We start from the raw sequence: 16,322 nt of genomic DNA on the forward strand, positions 1-16,322 counted from the left end.
TAGTATACTAGTAGCCCGGTGCACGAAATTCGTGTACTGGGGTAGGGGGGAAAGGGGCCCCTCAGTCTGGCCTTCACCCTCTCTAATCTGAGACCCCTCAGGGAATGTCCAACTACCTGTTTGTGCCCACACTTTTAACAGATAACAGCTCCATTGTTGTTTCTTTCTTATGCTTAAAACCATTGGAATTAGTAGGTATTCAAAGTGTGTATACATTTTGGGGGGACACCCTGTATATCTCTAGTCAGCGGTGAAAGAAACCAACAGCAGATTTGGAACCCCCAGACAGGGAACCTTGCTCACTCTCCACATGTCTCCCCACTTCACTTTCCACCTTCGTGGGCAGCAGGAGAATCAACGTTTTCTCTCATTAATTCGGAAAAGCATGTCCTGTCACCCGCTGCCCGGCAGGAGTGCTCTAGGCCCCAAGCAAGCAAGGCTCAGTCAGGGCAGCCTTCACTCATGGGTGCTGGCACCCAAAGTGCACATTCCTCCTCTACAGTCGCCCCGACTATCCCACTGTTTCACTGAGAGGACGGAATTCCTCTCTGCCTCTGGGCTCTTGATCTTGAACGCTGACCGAAGGCACCTCAGAGAGGGCCGCCCGTGCCCACCAGGTGTGTCTGTCTGCACCTGCTCCTGCCTCAGCACCTGCATTAACCCCCCAGAGGTGATCTCGTAGCTGCACTGGCCTCCATGTGTTGGGTACCCATATGCAGAAAAACTGGCCAAACAAACTTTGATCCATGCCTTGCACCATACACAAAAATTAACAAAAGTTGATTATAAATCTAAATATAAAACCTAAATTAAATATCTAAAATTAAAAATTGACCATTCCAAGTGTTGGCAAGGATTTGGGGCAGCTGGAACTCTCATATACTGATGACAGGAATATAAAATGGTACAGCCATTTTGGAAAAACAATTTGGAAACTTTTAAAAAAGTCAAGCATATACCTAATGTATGACCCAGCCATTTCTCCCTTGGTTTTCACTCAACAGAAATAAAGCATATGCCCATACAAATTTGTCTGTAAATGTTTGTAAGAGCTTTATTTGTAGTAGCCAAAAAATGGAAACAACCCAAATGAACATTAACAGGTAAAGGCATTAAATTGTGGTCATATACAAGCAATGGAGTGCTACTAAGGAATAAAAAGAAATGAGCTATTGGTACATGCAACACAGATGATCTCAAAACAACTATACTGAGTGAAAGAAGCCCACTGAAAAGTATTTACTGTGTGATTCCACTTATATAAAATTCTAGAAAACTCAAACTAACCTAAAATGACAGACACAGAGCAGTGGTTGCCTTAGAAAGAGGAGAGAGGGGCAGGAGGGAGGGAAAACTCTTTGGGGTAATGGATATATTTGTTATTTTGATTATAGTGATGTTTACATGTCAAAACTTACCAAATTGTACACTTTAAATATGTTCATTTTATTGTATGTCCATATGCCTCAATAAATCTATACTAATAAAAGGGTAATATGCTAATTAGGCCAGACATCTTCTGGACATCCTTCCTGACAAAGCTGGGGGCATGGCCCTGATCTCAGGCCAGGCCTGGGGACCATATCTGCACACAAATTTCATGCGCTGGGCCTCTAGTTTGTTAAAAAAATGTAAAATTTACACATGGAAAATAAACACATGAGAATGTGCTTACCATTAGTTAATAAGGAAAACTAAATTTAAAATCACATTGAGATCCAATATAGTTATTGGGGAAAGGGTACAGCTTGTTTAATATGCTTTCATATTAGAGCAGAAATTTCCCTGATTTAGAAATAACATGAACACAGCCTTTAAAGAAAACAGTCGTATTATTTATTACAATGTTTTACGGAGCCTCTTCTCTGGGGTCATGTCGTCCAGCTCCACCAAGTCATGTGGAACAGTCAGGCGTGTGCCCGTAGGAACCAGGTTTGTTCTCCAATGTTGGTCTTCACGAAAGGAAACAGGGTTCCTTGGTGAGCAATGTATTCCCTGAAAAAGAATAATTCAAGCTGGATTTTGAATTATCTTAACTATTGTCACATAAAAAGAATGTTTTCAACAGCTCCTAATAGGGGGGTAGTGGTTAAAGAAGATAAAGTGGTTGAACGGAGGGAAGGCTACTGGGCACAAGTAGAAACAATCTAAGTCTCAACTAGAAAAGGTTATATACCCACCAAAAACACTAAGATAAAAAGATAAACAACCACAAATGTTGGAGTAAATGGTCTGGCAGTTTCTTATTAAACTATACATACACCTATTCTGGGACCCAACAATTTCATCCTTAGATGTTTACCTAAAAGGAATAACGACATACCAGTATGTTCACCCACAAACAAATTGCACAAGAATATTCACAACAGCTTTATTCATAACTAGAGGCCCGGTGCATGGATTTGTGCACCAGTGGGGTCCCTCGGCCTGGCTTGCGGGGATTGGGCCGAAACTGGCTCTCTGACATCCCCCAAGGAGTCCCAGATTGTGAGAGGGCGGTTCTCGGGTGACGCACCCCAGAATCGGGCTCCCTCCTCTCTAGTTCCGGGTGCATCACCTGAGAAGCACAGCTGCCAAGTTACCACAGCTCAGCAGCTCCTGCATTGAGCATCTGCCCCTGGTCATCACTGTGCATCATAGCTACCGGCCAGTCGGCCGGTGGCTTAGGCTTTTAGATATATACACAGTGTTGTTGTTTTTTCAAGTAGAAACAGCCTGGGTGCCCATCAACAGGAAAATGGAAAAAACAAATGGTGATATATTCATGCAAAAGAATACTCAGCAATAAAAGGAATGAACCACTGATACATGCGACTTTAATCTCAAAAACACACTGAGTGAAAGAAGCATTATGCTTTGCATGATATCATTTATGTAAAATATTAGAACAGGCACATTTACCCTATGAGGCAAAATAACCAGAACAGTAGTTACACCTGGTAGGACGTGGAGTGGATTGCCTGGAAAGGGCCAGGAGGAAACTTCCTGGATGACTGCAATGTTCTGAGTTCTGTAAAGGGTTTGGGTTACACAGGTCTATGCATTTGCAAAAACTCAGCAAATTTATACTTAACATTTGTGTACTTCATTGCATGTAAGTATACATAAAAAATTTAAAAAACTAAACAGTATTACATCGATTTAATGACATGCATGTTGAACTATTAGGGAAAAGTATACCAATGTCTGCAATTTATTTTGAAATAAATCATAAAAGTGGCATGGATAGATAATGTAGAGTGAAAGGTAGAATCCATGTGGTTGGTATTTGGATATTTACCATAAAATTCTGTCAACTTTGCTTATGTTTGAAAATTTTGATGGGGAAAGCCTTTTAAGAGGTTTGGAGGAAATTTGGCGTAAGTTTTTGTCAGCCTAATCTGGGTTTTTCTGATCTCTGCACTTATTCATTGTGGGACCTTGCACAAATTAACTTCTGCAATTGTCATTTTCCTCATTTGTACAATGTAGTTCATACCTCATATGGTTATTCTGAATGCTGAGACAATTCATTTTACATGCATCACAATGATGGTAGACAGAAAGCACTCAATAAATATAACTTACAATTTTTTTAAAAGTATGTACAAGACACAAAACAACTGGTAGAAGAATGTGGGGCACCTTAATGTGTTTAAATAAAGCAATATGATTTCCACACTAGGTAGTTCAAATAACCATAATACAATTTCTTTTGTTTTGTCCCATAAATGTTTTAGAAAGTCAAAGAAAATAATCTTATTGCATTGATATTGTGAGAATATACAGAACCTTAGATCAAGGAGTGAAATGCAGAAATACACCTCTTATCAGCTTAATATCTGGACTTGCTGAAAGAAGCTACCCTGCTTCACCCAGTCTTGAATTAAACACTCAGAAATGTCACCCCATTATGTTTTATGCCTGGCACTAGCACCTGTTAAGTAGGTGGGCACACAGTGAACGTCTCTAACACATTAAGGTAGAGAGGAGGGTTATGGTGGGGCAGGAGGCTATTAATCACAACTTCCCTTCACCCCCAAGAGAATAACAGACTCACACCTGGCAGGTGGCAGAATGAGCAACTGTATGCCACTCGGGGGAAGCTGGGAAGCCCCTACTTTTCGGGGAAGCTTACTATATTATCTCCAGGTATGTGTGTTATCTGTAAATTTCCATATTCTTTGCTATCTTGTGTACCTTTTGCCATCTTTTTATCAACCATCCTGTTACCCATCATGCAGCCCACATTTCCACACAATGTTGTAAGTGCCTGAAACTAAGTAGTAGCAGCTTGTCCTTGTCCTGCAATTGGGCACAGCCCTTCCGTTTGCTACATGGCCCACAGTTCCCTACTGTCTTCCACACGAGGTGCATGTCCTGCCTGGCCCGTGTGGCACTTGGATCTTGGTCTGGTTCGATTTGGGCAGTGGTGAGACAGTAGGAGTTTCTTAGTGGTTGGTTCAGATCTAGACTAGAAGCACACACCCATACGCACCAAAACAGGATGGCAGTACCATTTTATGGACCCTTTTAAAAAATGACAGGAATGTCGGTGGTCAGATGCCTTGATGAGTACATGGGATCCTTACTAGCATTTTATCAAAAGAAGGCACTAACTTAAAGGAGAAGGAGAAACTCAACAAACCTCTTTTGGAAAAAATCTGACAGGATTCAAGTCTTAGGACATTCTTTTCTGACACTCCTGGAAACAAAGATTAGGTTTCATAACTATATTTGCTTTGAAACCCACACAGCACTGCTTTCTTTCTTTTCTCTGGTATTTTTAATCTATTCCCCCTTTTCCAGATTGAAATGAACTGGGCAGGGCCATTTACCTAGTGTCTAATTAGAAGTTTGGGGCTATATCCACCACATGGCAACTATTCAACCACTTTGTAATCACATCATGTCTCTAAAATGCTCTGAAAGCTTCAAATATTAAATTAAATAGTTCTATTAAATGTGCATAAAATGAGAATGAATTTTTCAATTAGTGGATATAAAAGTATTCACATTTCATATATGAAGATAGTTTTATCATCTTGCTCCTGAGGTAATTACTTCTGCTTTCCCAAATGGTTGTAATATGTAGGATCAGATTCAGAAAGATCATATTTTTAGCCCACATATAAGTATTTTCCCTTTTTCTAAAATGTTACCCATCTTCTTTTCTGTTGCACAAAAGACAGTTTTATGTCTACTCCCTTTATTGCTGTAAGTTTGTGGACTCTGCCAGTAATTTCCTGACTTTTAGAAGAGCTAATACGTCTCTCTCCTCAGCCCTGTTGATTATAATAAGGTTGAAATTTCTCTGCAAGCTTCAAGGGCAGAACAGGGCAGAATTTACATCATTCTTAACATGGGTTCAAGCTACAACTCAAGAATTTTTATGTCAATCATCCAACTAAAGTTCCTGTTTTAACCTCAATAGGAATCAGCAATGATTTTTACTGCTATTGCCCCCCCCCCCCTTTTTTTACTAGTTATTTTTTTGAGGCTGAATCAGAGAAATGTTTGGAACATGTGCACTGCAAGCAACTGGATTTCTCAGACAGGAAGCACACAAAAATACTTTCTCCTTTTACTTAGGTTGCATTTATTTAACATTCTAAAGAATGACTATCTGATTTCAAGGATCATATTTAGATCAATTTTAACAAATAAGAAAAAATACTCATTTCACAAATAAGATAAAACCAAAAGTTTTTTCTACCTAAGCAGTTAGTTCCCAAGCTATTCCCGGAACCACCTATCCTTCTACAGAGAGCAAAACTGGTACGACCCAGAATAACTTTACCTTACTGTACTGCCCAAGCAAAACTGGAGGACACACCAACTAGACCGAATGGTGAAATGAGTACAACATTCTTAATAATTAAGAGCTAACAGGCTACATATTAGAAAAAAATTCATTTAAAGTTTGCTCGGAGTCATTTACATTAGTCTATGATAGAAACACAAATAATCAATGAGAACATCAAGCCACGAGAATAAAACCATGGAAGAAAAAATAATTAGTACAAATACAAAATACAGATACATATATAAGGTTTTCTTTTTAACTGTGATGACACATCTTTGGTTCAAAAGTATGCTTTCACATTACAGATCTCATTTCTCATCCTTAAGCAAAGTATGGTACAGAGGACACAGGATTTCTTTCTTTATCTTTTGTATCTTTCTTTTTGTCTTTCCCTCCTAGTATTACCAATCAAAATTCCATACTATCCTTTAAGAGCCACGTTAAAAACCTCACCAATGACCTTCTCCCCAATGATTAAAATTAAGCTGTTCTCAACATTTTATATTTTCAACACCACCTAGCTAAAATCTCTAAAATGCTAGACTTCTTGGGAGAATATTCTAAAAATTCCTTACATAAAATGAAGTTCTCACCACCTTATATGGCAAGAGTTTAAAAGTCATCTGGAGTTAACACAAGATCTTTGGAGAACTTGCTATGCAAATAATAAAAAGGGAGGGCTGGACACAGTTGTTGGGGTGTTTGGCTAAAAGTCTCATAAGTTACATCTCAAAATTAAAAATTTTCTCACTCTTTTTCTCAACTTCTGTTTGTGGTTTCTTCTTCTTCCCCAGGGTCACACACCATCTGGTAAACATAGCAGCTAAAGACCCTGCTGGGTTTCTGTTCTATGTGTAGGACCAAGTCTCTGTCAAAGTAGACTTCGTGGCTGTATGTCTGCAATGAAAACACAGTCAAATGCAATCTCCCCTTCACTATTTACAATAGAACCATATTGACTACTTGTCCCTAAAATGTCACAGCACCTATGCCAGGGATCTTCAAATACACATTTGGAGGCAAAATAGTTGTCATAAAAGGTTTATTTTTCATTATTTGTGGATATGCAGATTACTTACGACAGTGGTCAGCAAACCGCGGCTCGCGAGCCACATGCGGCTCTTTGGCCCCTTGAGTGTGGCTCTTCCACAAAATACCACGTGCGGGTGCGCACGTACAGTGCGATTGAAACTTCATGGCCCATGCACAGAAGTTGGTTTTCGGAAAGGAGATAGACGAAACAAGCATACAAGACGAGTGTGGATGGGAGAGTTGGAAGGGGCCGACCTCAGCGAATGTACCTCAATCAGATTGAGGACGTTTTTAGCAAAGGCCAGCTTAGGAGTACCCTAATTAAGTTAGTAACAATGTACCTACCTATATAGTTTAAGTTTAAAAAATTTGGCTCTCAAAAGAAATTTCAATTGTTGTACTGTTGATATTTGGCTCTGTTGACTAATGAGTTTGCCGACCACTGACTTATGAGAAAAGCATGACACAAAATGCTAAGAATGAAAAGAGCCCTGAACTTAGGAGTCTGAACAGCCAGATTTTATTGCCAATACTGCAACTATTTCACCATGTTTTGGTGGGAAAATTGCTAAACCTCTCAGGTTCTCCACTGATAAAACAAGAATTGGATAAAATATTTCTTATAGCTTTTATATTCTGTAATACTCAGAAGAATAGACAAATGCTTTTAAGAGTGCCTGGAAACACTACATTCTTAGATATGGTCTCTATTAAATAACTGTAAACTTTTATTTTTTAAAATATTAACAAACTTTCAAAATGAGAGAAAACCAAGGACTATGATAAGGAAATAGTCAGCATGTCCCGGAAAAAACAAAGTTTTATCTTTAAGGCCACTAGTAAGGTGACATCCTCTACTCCCTAGGGGAGGCAGTCTTAAGAAGTACTCATTTTGTCCTACATGTAGTCCAGTAACCTCTCTCATGTGGTCATTGGTCTAGGTGAACTTGGACTGACAGATATAGAAACATCAGTTTCAATAAATGCCACCTATAAAGGGAACCCTTACAACTTTGTATTGCATGAACTCTACTCACCACATCCCATGACTCCACCAGTGGAATGCTTTTAAGTAAAGTTCCATATTCATTACAGTGGAAATCAAGGTGAGCTTTTCCTTCGGCATCTATTTGAGTAACAGCTACCACAGAAAGCAAATCCAATTCATCTTCATAGTCCACAATTTTGAAAGTCTTGGGGAATAGATGGATAAGGCAAAGGAAAAGAAGAACAAATCCAGTTATCCAGTTAGGGTTATCTCTACATTTGTAGTTTAACTATTCTACTACTTATGAAAATAATGCAGAAAAAAGAATGAGTGGGTGGGAACATAGGGAGGAAGGTGTCTCTACTTATATGCCTAGTAAAATACCAGTTTCAAGATTTTCAAGACTTAAACAGTATCCCATAGATTTTGACAAACAGAACCAAGTCTATGTACATCTCAGCCAAACTATAACTGAAATTCTCTATTATGAATAGAGAGCAAACCAGAGCTTCTCCAAATTCAAAAGAGATATTCAACTGCTGTCTCAGAATATCTGGTTCCCAGAAACAACTAAATATATAGAACCCAGTTCTGCAACCTGAAGACTGCCCACTGTGCTTGGAAGGTTCTTATGACAGAAAAAAACAAGTCATTTCAAGAAGAACTGATAGCCCATCATATACTATTTAGGATTCTATTTGTCATACTTTTTTAAAAACACACACCAAAAAACCCTTCTTAGTTCCTTAAAGAAAACAAACAAACAACAAAATTGCTGCTTAAACTTGAGGAAGGATATTTAGAATTGAAATTCAACCCACAAAACAGGAGTAGGATAAGAGATATAGGTTAGATTAAAGATGGTAAAGACTCAAGGGAGGAAAACCTGGGACTCCAACAGCCTCGCAGGGAAGCAGATCCATGCCCAGCCATCAGGGATGGACCAGAGAGACATGTCCTGGCAGGCACAGCAAATTTCTCTTAATCACCACATGCAAATCCTCCACTTACATTTGGTCAAACTGCTTGCTAACCCATTTATATTTTCTACCTTTACCACTTATGACATACAAATTTACATAGATTATCTGTGGTTCCTTTTCATTTACTCTTTTGCATTGATCTAAACTTGGTCAAACTTCAAAGTTTGGGTGTACTTTTATAGATTTTAATCACAATCCCTTTCAATTTTCCTTTTCCAGGCTAAAAGTTTTTATTTTCTTATCTCATGATGTAGAGTAGCCCTCTTTGCAACTACCTCCTTCCCTCTTAATTATTCTTGCTACCTTTGGGTAGTTTTGGTATGTCTTTCTTGAATATAGTTTTTTATACAGGATAGGGAGCTTTCTGCTTTGTTCTCAACAGATTTCCTTGGTTCAAAAGAATATATATTTTTTCCTTTTTGACAGTAGCCACATACTGGGCCAACTCCAACCTATTTTTAAAATTTTTCAAAAACTATCCTTAGAAGGTTATTCTAATATTTCTACCTAGAAATAGTACACAAATAATATAGTTCTATGGTCTAAATGGATTTAGTATTTATGCATTGGTTTTATATTTGCAGCATGGTAACTGTCAGTTGATTTCAAAAGTCCTTCCAATGCCTCTTTAAAAGAAAAGGATAGCCCACTGGTGTGGCTCATTGATTGAGTGTCAACCCATGAATCAAGAGGTCACTGGTTTGATTCCCGGTCAGGGCACATGCCCGGGTTGCAGGCTTAGTCCCAGGTAGGGGCATGCAGGAGGCAGCTGATTGGTGATGTTTCTCTTTCATTGAGAAAATCTATCCCTCTCCCTTCCTCTCTCTCTGAAATCAATAAAAACAATAATTAAAAAAGGATAAAAATGTATTAGCTCAGTGACTAGTAATGTCAAGTTGAGGCCAAAGGCTGAACTGATTTACGACCCCTCTTCCCTGGCCCATGAACATAAACAAACATATCCATGTCTAGTAGGTAAAAAAATAAGGTTAAAGCCATAAAGTCAGAAGGAGAAAACTCAAGACTTTTCTAAGAGATTTCCCTCTAAAGCAGCAGTTCTCAACCTGTGGGTCGCGACCCCTTTGGTGGTCGAACGACCCTTTCACAGGGGTCGCCTAAGACCATCCTGCATATCAGATATTTACATTACGATCCATAACAGTAGCAACATTACAGTTATGAAGTAGCAACAAAAATAATTTTATGGTTGGGTCACAACATGAGGAACTGTATTTAAAGGGCCAGAAGGTTGAGAACCACTGCTAAAGTATCCACATTAACACAACAAAACAATAAGCTAATGGTATTTTCAAGTTATTTCAGTCCTATGAACCTTTCTGCAAATAAAACCTTATGAAAAATTCCAATCTGAAAAGAGAGGGTAACGGGAAAGCACTGGTTGAAATAGTATGCACAGTCTTACAGACTAAGTCTACATGGAACTCACCCTCAATCTCTACCCCAGGGTCCCTGTTGGCCAAAATAATTTAAAACCCATAGGGCAAGTACATACTAGTTTGGTTTGTTGTCTCTGGCTAGAGTAATACCTCTTGTTCTGGGTCATCATCCAGAAGATTAAATTTTTTTTTAACCACCCGTCCAGATGCAGTAACAGTGGGTAAGTTTTCATTCTATCAGATGGAGAGAGAAAAAAGATGTGACAAGTCCTAGTATATGCAGTTAATAACGAAATTAATTAGCAAATGTGGTAAAACTAACCAACCCTTCTCCAACATCCATAATTCTTTCCTCAACTGATAAAATTCTGAATCAGCTTTTTGATCCTCCATTTAATAAAAATACTTGTTACTGTAAAGTTTTTAATGGATAAAACACTAAAATAGGCAAAAATAAATACGAAGGTTACAGATTCCCTACTTCACTCGCCCTTCAGACTCTGCTTTAGTATATAGCACAGCAAATAGAGTGGATCTGCTTTTGGAAATTTCCCTCTGTATCATTTCCTTCATATTCTTAATTTGTATGCTAAAAGAAAAGAACCAGCTGGAGTCAAAGCAATGAATTAAACCCAAAGGTTGATAACTCATCAATAACTTAAAGAGAAACCCAGAAAGGAAATAGAAATAAGCAAAAAATACTCAATATAGTCCTGGCTGGTTCGGTTCAGTGGATAAAGGGTCGGACTATGGATTGAAGGGTCCCGGATTCGATTCTGGTCAAGGGCACATGCCCAGTTTGCAGGCTCCATCCCCAGTAGGGGGCATGCAGAAGGCAGCTGATCAATGATTCTCTCTCATCATTGATGTTTCTCTCTCTCTCTACCTCTCCCTTCCTCTCTGAAATCAATAAAAATATATTTTAAAAAATACTCAATATAATAAATTCTCTGCAGATCTCCTATGTACATGGGGTTAAGACCAGCTAGCCACATAGACAAAGTGAACAGACTTTTATAAACTTGTGCTGTTCTTGTCAGTCATGCTAAAGGGCAAACACATCTGCACTATTCTATTCCTACAGAGAAAGACAGTGATACACACAGATTTTAAAGTACTCCTGACTTACTTTGTTCTCTCTGTTGGCCAATATGACAAAATCTTCAGAGACCTGATGCTGGCCACTATTATTTTCTATTTCATTTAGCTTTAAAACTCTGAAAAGAGAAAAAAGGATTCTAAGAACCTAAGACTTCAACTCACCATCAAAATGCCAAAGTTGAACTAGTGAAACTCAACAAATGAAAATTATAGTAACAACACTGAATTAGTTCTCCTCTCCTTCCGATTTTCTGAAATACTAACGCCCATTTATTTACATGTCCATAAATTCTTTCAAATTCAGGTATCTTGTTAAACAGAAAAATGTAGGAATGATGACAAGTGCTACTGAGGTAGGTAATGAAGTAGCATGCTCAGGCTTCAGCCATCTTCCAAACTGGCTTAATGAAAGTTACTTCAAAAAAAAAAACCTCATCTCTGGCATCCTGCAACAGGTCTTTAACGTTTTGACTTTAACAATGGCATTATAGTACAGGCATACCTTGTTTTATTGCTCTTCGCAGATGTTGCATTTTTTTTTTTTTTTTTTTTTTTTTTTACAAACTGAAGGCAAGACCTTCCACCACCAAAAAGATTAAGGCTCACTTTATTGCAATACTTGCTTTATTGCTGTCATCTGGAACCGAACATGCAATATTTCTGAGATATGCCTGTAGATAATTTGCATTTTTATTTCTGAAGATAAAATGAGATATCAATGAACAACACTTGAAGTTAATTATAAGACAGACTGGATTATCAACCATGCTTGAACTAAGAGTTTTCATGAAAGAGTAATATTTAAGAACTGCAAATGACTCAATACTTTTCTTTTTTCTTAAGATTATATTTAAAGATTTGGGTTTTCTGAGTGGTTTCCTTGGATCAAGGGAAAATAAAATAATTTGCTCACCACCCACACAAATCTGTTCACAGCTCTAACAGGCTACAAAAGCACAATGTTTTCAAAGCTTAAAGTCTCAAGTGCAGGCAAAGAGAACAGCAGGGAGAAGCAGCTACTGTGGCCAGGAAGAGCCAGAGGCCTTAGAGTTTGCCAGATATAAAGAAATCAGATTAATTTTAAATTACCCAATTAGCTATCTTAATTAGTGCGGATATTGTATAGTGCCTATCTATTAAAACCTGGCAAAAGGCCACATATTCTCTGTGGACTTTATTTTCTTTCTTTCTTTTTTTAAAAATATATTTTATTGATTTTTTACAGAGAGAAAGGGAGAGGGATAGAGAGTTAGAAACATTGATGAGAGCGAAACATCGATCAGCTGCCTCTTGCACACCCCCCACTGGGGATGTGCCCGAAACCAAGGTACATGCCTTTGACCGGAATCGAACCCGGGACCCTTCAGTCCGCAGGCCGACGCTCTATCCGCTGAGCCACATGGGTTAGAGCAGGACTTTATTTTCTTAAACTCAAACTGCCCTAACTGGTTTGGCTCAGTGGATAGAGCGTCAGCCTGTGGACTGAGGGGTCCCAGGTTCGATTCCAGTCAAGGGCATGTACCTTGGTTGCGGGCACATCCCCAGTAGGGGTGTGCAGGAGGCAGCTGATCAATGTTTCTCTCTCATCGATGTTTCTACCTCTTTATCCCTCTCCCTTCCTCTCTGTAAAAAATCATAAAATATATTTTTAAAAAAACAACTCAAACTAATATTAAGAGATGGGTGGTAACAAACATTAAAAGTAAGGTTTACAAAAGCTGAGCCAGTTTTTATAACTTTTTGTAAAAGTTCACAATCGTATTTCATTAAGACCAGTCATCCTCCTTATACTCAGTCCAGAGAAGTAGACGAATTAACGTGGAGAAGACACTCCCTTCTTACTCACGAACACTCACTGAGCACCTTAGTCTTGGCTAAGCACTGTGCTCAGTGCTAGGATTAGAGGAGTCAGAAAAACAGACTCTTTCCCTGTATTTATGGAGCTCATGATTCCAAGTCTAGATATTTAAACAGATGTTCACACAAATAATTAGTTAAAATTGCTCTAAGTGCTACAGAGGAAGATTACATAGCTGGTGCAATGAAAAGACGATGAGGAGCTAATCTAACAAAGGTTTCAGGAAAGGACTCTGTGGAAAAGGGACATTTAAACTCAGGCATTAAATATGAACAGATATTAGGTAGAAGAATAGCTCAGGGAAGCAGACTCCAAACACAGGGAACAGGTCCCCGTCTTTCTGAAAAGAGGATGACTGAAGTAAACTGAGTCAGAGGAGGGTATTTCAGACCATGCCAAGAGCAACAAGAAGCCATAACAAGGTTGAAGCAGAATTCACATGGTCAGGTTTTTGTGTTTGTTAATGTTTCTAAAAATCACTCTTAGCTGCTGAGAAGAAAACAGACTTAAAAAATGCAAAAATGGATTTTTGGAGTCCTGTAAGTACACTATTAAATTACTATGGTCCAGGCCAGTGATGACAGTGGTCTGGCCAAGATGATGACAGTGGCCAAGGGCAGAAAGTGGCAGATTGAAGAAATATTTAGTAGCAAAATAAACTGCACTGACAGAGAGAGAGAGAGAGAAAGAGAGAGAGAGAGAGAGAGAGAGAGAGAGAGAGAGAGAGAGAGAAGATGTGAATGTTTAAGTATATGTACCCTGATGAAAGACAAGGTCAGAAAAGTGCCAAGAATGATTCCAGATTTCTAACATGATCTTAGTTGAGAGATTTGGGCTAGAATAACATTTTTGGAATTTTGTATACACGATCTTTGAAGCCAAGGGAATATAGAATTCTGGAGAGAGAAAAAAAAGAGTGAGAAGACCAAGTCCTGAGGACTTCTAACAAAGTTTGAGTAGAGGAGCATGACGTATACTGAGAAGGGCAGATCACAGAGAGGGGGACACATTTAGGAGAACTGTGTCAGAGAAGCCAAATGAAGAGGGTTTCAAGGAAGGAGAGGACAACTCTTGGAAAATGTGGGTTAACAAGGTTTACTTCAAACGATCTGCTACCTCTCCTATGGCAAGGCTGTTATTTAGAACAAAGATAAATCATCTTTGTTCTCATTAATCCTGGAGAACTAAGACCTGATGAGGATGAGCCAATCTGCCATCTTCTTTACTTTTAAATCATCCATCGAAGAACTTACTCAAAGATAATATTATAAACAGTAATGATGAGGCTGAGGGAATAGCCAGGTTTTCCAGATGTCCGTCTCTGAGGAAGCACTCTATAGGCATCTAATTATTTCCATAATTTGCTCAGCAATTAGCTAGTACAAAAATAGAGATCCCAGTAAATGTTACCAAAAGCTACTTTTAATTTTAAAATAACTAATGAAAATACTCACTTGACCTGATTTGGGCCAACATGTATTATTCTTCCAGAAGCATCAGGATGAAAATAGATCCAGTCAGATTCTAGAGAACAACATTCCATTTCTTGGATCCCATTTTTAGCCTGAAGTTGGGAAAAAATATTGAGACTAAAGATTAAAAGAAAGGAATTTTTTTTTTCTTTCAAATCTAAGAGCAGTGACAGATCAGTAAGTCAAAGGTACAGGGAAGAGAAAATATTAACCAGTTGAACTGGGATGTGTATAAGGGCTGAATTAGGACACTCAAACTTGAGAAATCTAAAACATTTATATTCAGGAATCTCATAGATTTACCCTGTACCAAATATTATACCTCATAAAAAATCTCTTAGTTACCATATCTCAGACACACCCAATTTGTGTCAGCATCAGATGTTTTACATTCATTATTTCATTTGATCTTACAACATTCAAAGCATATTTTGTTATCTCCACTTTATGGGTGAGAAAACAAAGAGTATAAATCATTTTCTCAATGTTTAGCATCTACTAAACAGCAGATTTGACTCCAAAGTCCATGGACTTTCCATTCTATAACCTTGCCATAATTATGCTCATGCGGTCCCCTCCCTTCCCCATCCCTAACAAACCGTCACTCAGAAGAGTGGATACATGAAAATAAACACGTAACCAAACCTAAAATCTCAGGTCATATGATCTCCTTGGATAAGCCAGATATTAAACTTCAATGCTGAGGAAATGGTCTAATACTGCTTAGCCTTTTAGACCGTGGAGACATTTATTTCACAGCAATCTATTTAGACATTAAAATCACCTCCATGATATGTTATCACATATGCACATATATGTGTTTTGCTTTATACACAAGAGCACTGGGAACCATTATCAGCATGAATACTAGTACATTAACTTCACTAGCTTTATCTAAGTCACTTAAATTCTTTAATTTTTCCAATTTAAAATAAAATAATACCATCTTTCCTATTTGACACTCATGAAAGTTTGTGAAATATTAGTGAATTTATTCCAGGAGCATATATTGACAGCATGCTATGTTTTAGGTGTCACACTAGGCATTTATACTTGACGTGACGTGAACGTACAGTAATCCTTGCCATCAAGAAGCCCATAATCAAGAAGGGGGGCAGAGAATAATAAGGCAGCGTAAAAAACAAAGTGATCAAGCATTCAACCCAGGTGAGCAGAATTTCAGGAAGAAAAAAAGCTTAAACTGAAACTTCCAGGATGAGCAGAAAATGACTAGAAAGAAGAGAGCAAATTCAAAAGCACCGAAGTATTCACCTACCTAGCGTGTATGTGCGTGAACACGAGAAGCAACCAAAATTAAATTAAGGAAAACAGTGTCCAGCCATGAGACAGGAGCAGGAGGCTGGGGCTATGTCACAAGTGCTTTACATGCCATGCTTTTCTAAAAATTTGAATTGAACACATTTTATGTATCAAGTTAGAGAATGAGTTTTAATTTTCCAGAATTTAATAAATATCCTCATAGGAATGATGATATTATTACATTTTATAAGAATATCAACGCAATTAAGCATCTTGGATGCAACCACTGAAATTAATGTGTCTATGATGGCATTAGCGCCAGATGCTCCTTCAATATAAAATATGTACATACTATACATATCTTTCTTTAGGAGATTATTCTCTTTATTATAATATCTATAACACACAAAAGAAACACCATCCCTCTATATTAAACACTATGCAGT

General features: G+C 38.1%; 1 protein-coding gene across 1 annotated transcript in view; it reads right to left on the reverse strand.

The window, feature by feature from the left end:
• Positions 1–1,036: 1,036 nt before the first annotated feature.
• DCAF17 (DDB1 and CUL4 associated factor 17) overlaps positions 1,037–16,322 on the reverse strand; it is a 36,611-nt gene continuing 21,325 nt past the window's right edge. Inside the window, 7 exon segments of the mRNA XM_023744964.1 lie at positions 1,037–1,995; positions 6,537–6,682; positions 7,855–8,010; positions 10,336–10,419; positions 11,315–11,402; positions 11,893–11,982; positions 14,599–14,708. Of these exon segments, the coding sequence (XP_023600732.1) occupies positions 6,545–6,682; positions 7,855–8,010; positions 10,336–10,419; positions 11,315–11,402; positions 11,893–11,982; positions 14,599–14,708 (666 nt within the window). The 3' untranslated portion in view covers positions 1,037–1,995; positions 6,537–6,544.

This window comes from Myotis lucifugus, unplaced genomic scaffold (assembly GCF_000147115.1).
Source record: "Myotis lucifugus unplaced genomic scaffold, Myoluc2.0 scaffold_5, whole genome shotgun sequence".
NCBI lineage: Eukaryota > Metazoa > Chordata > Mammalia > Chiroptera > Vespertilionidae > Myotis > Myotis lucifugus.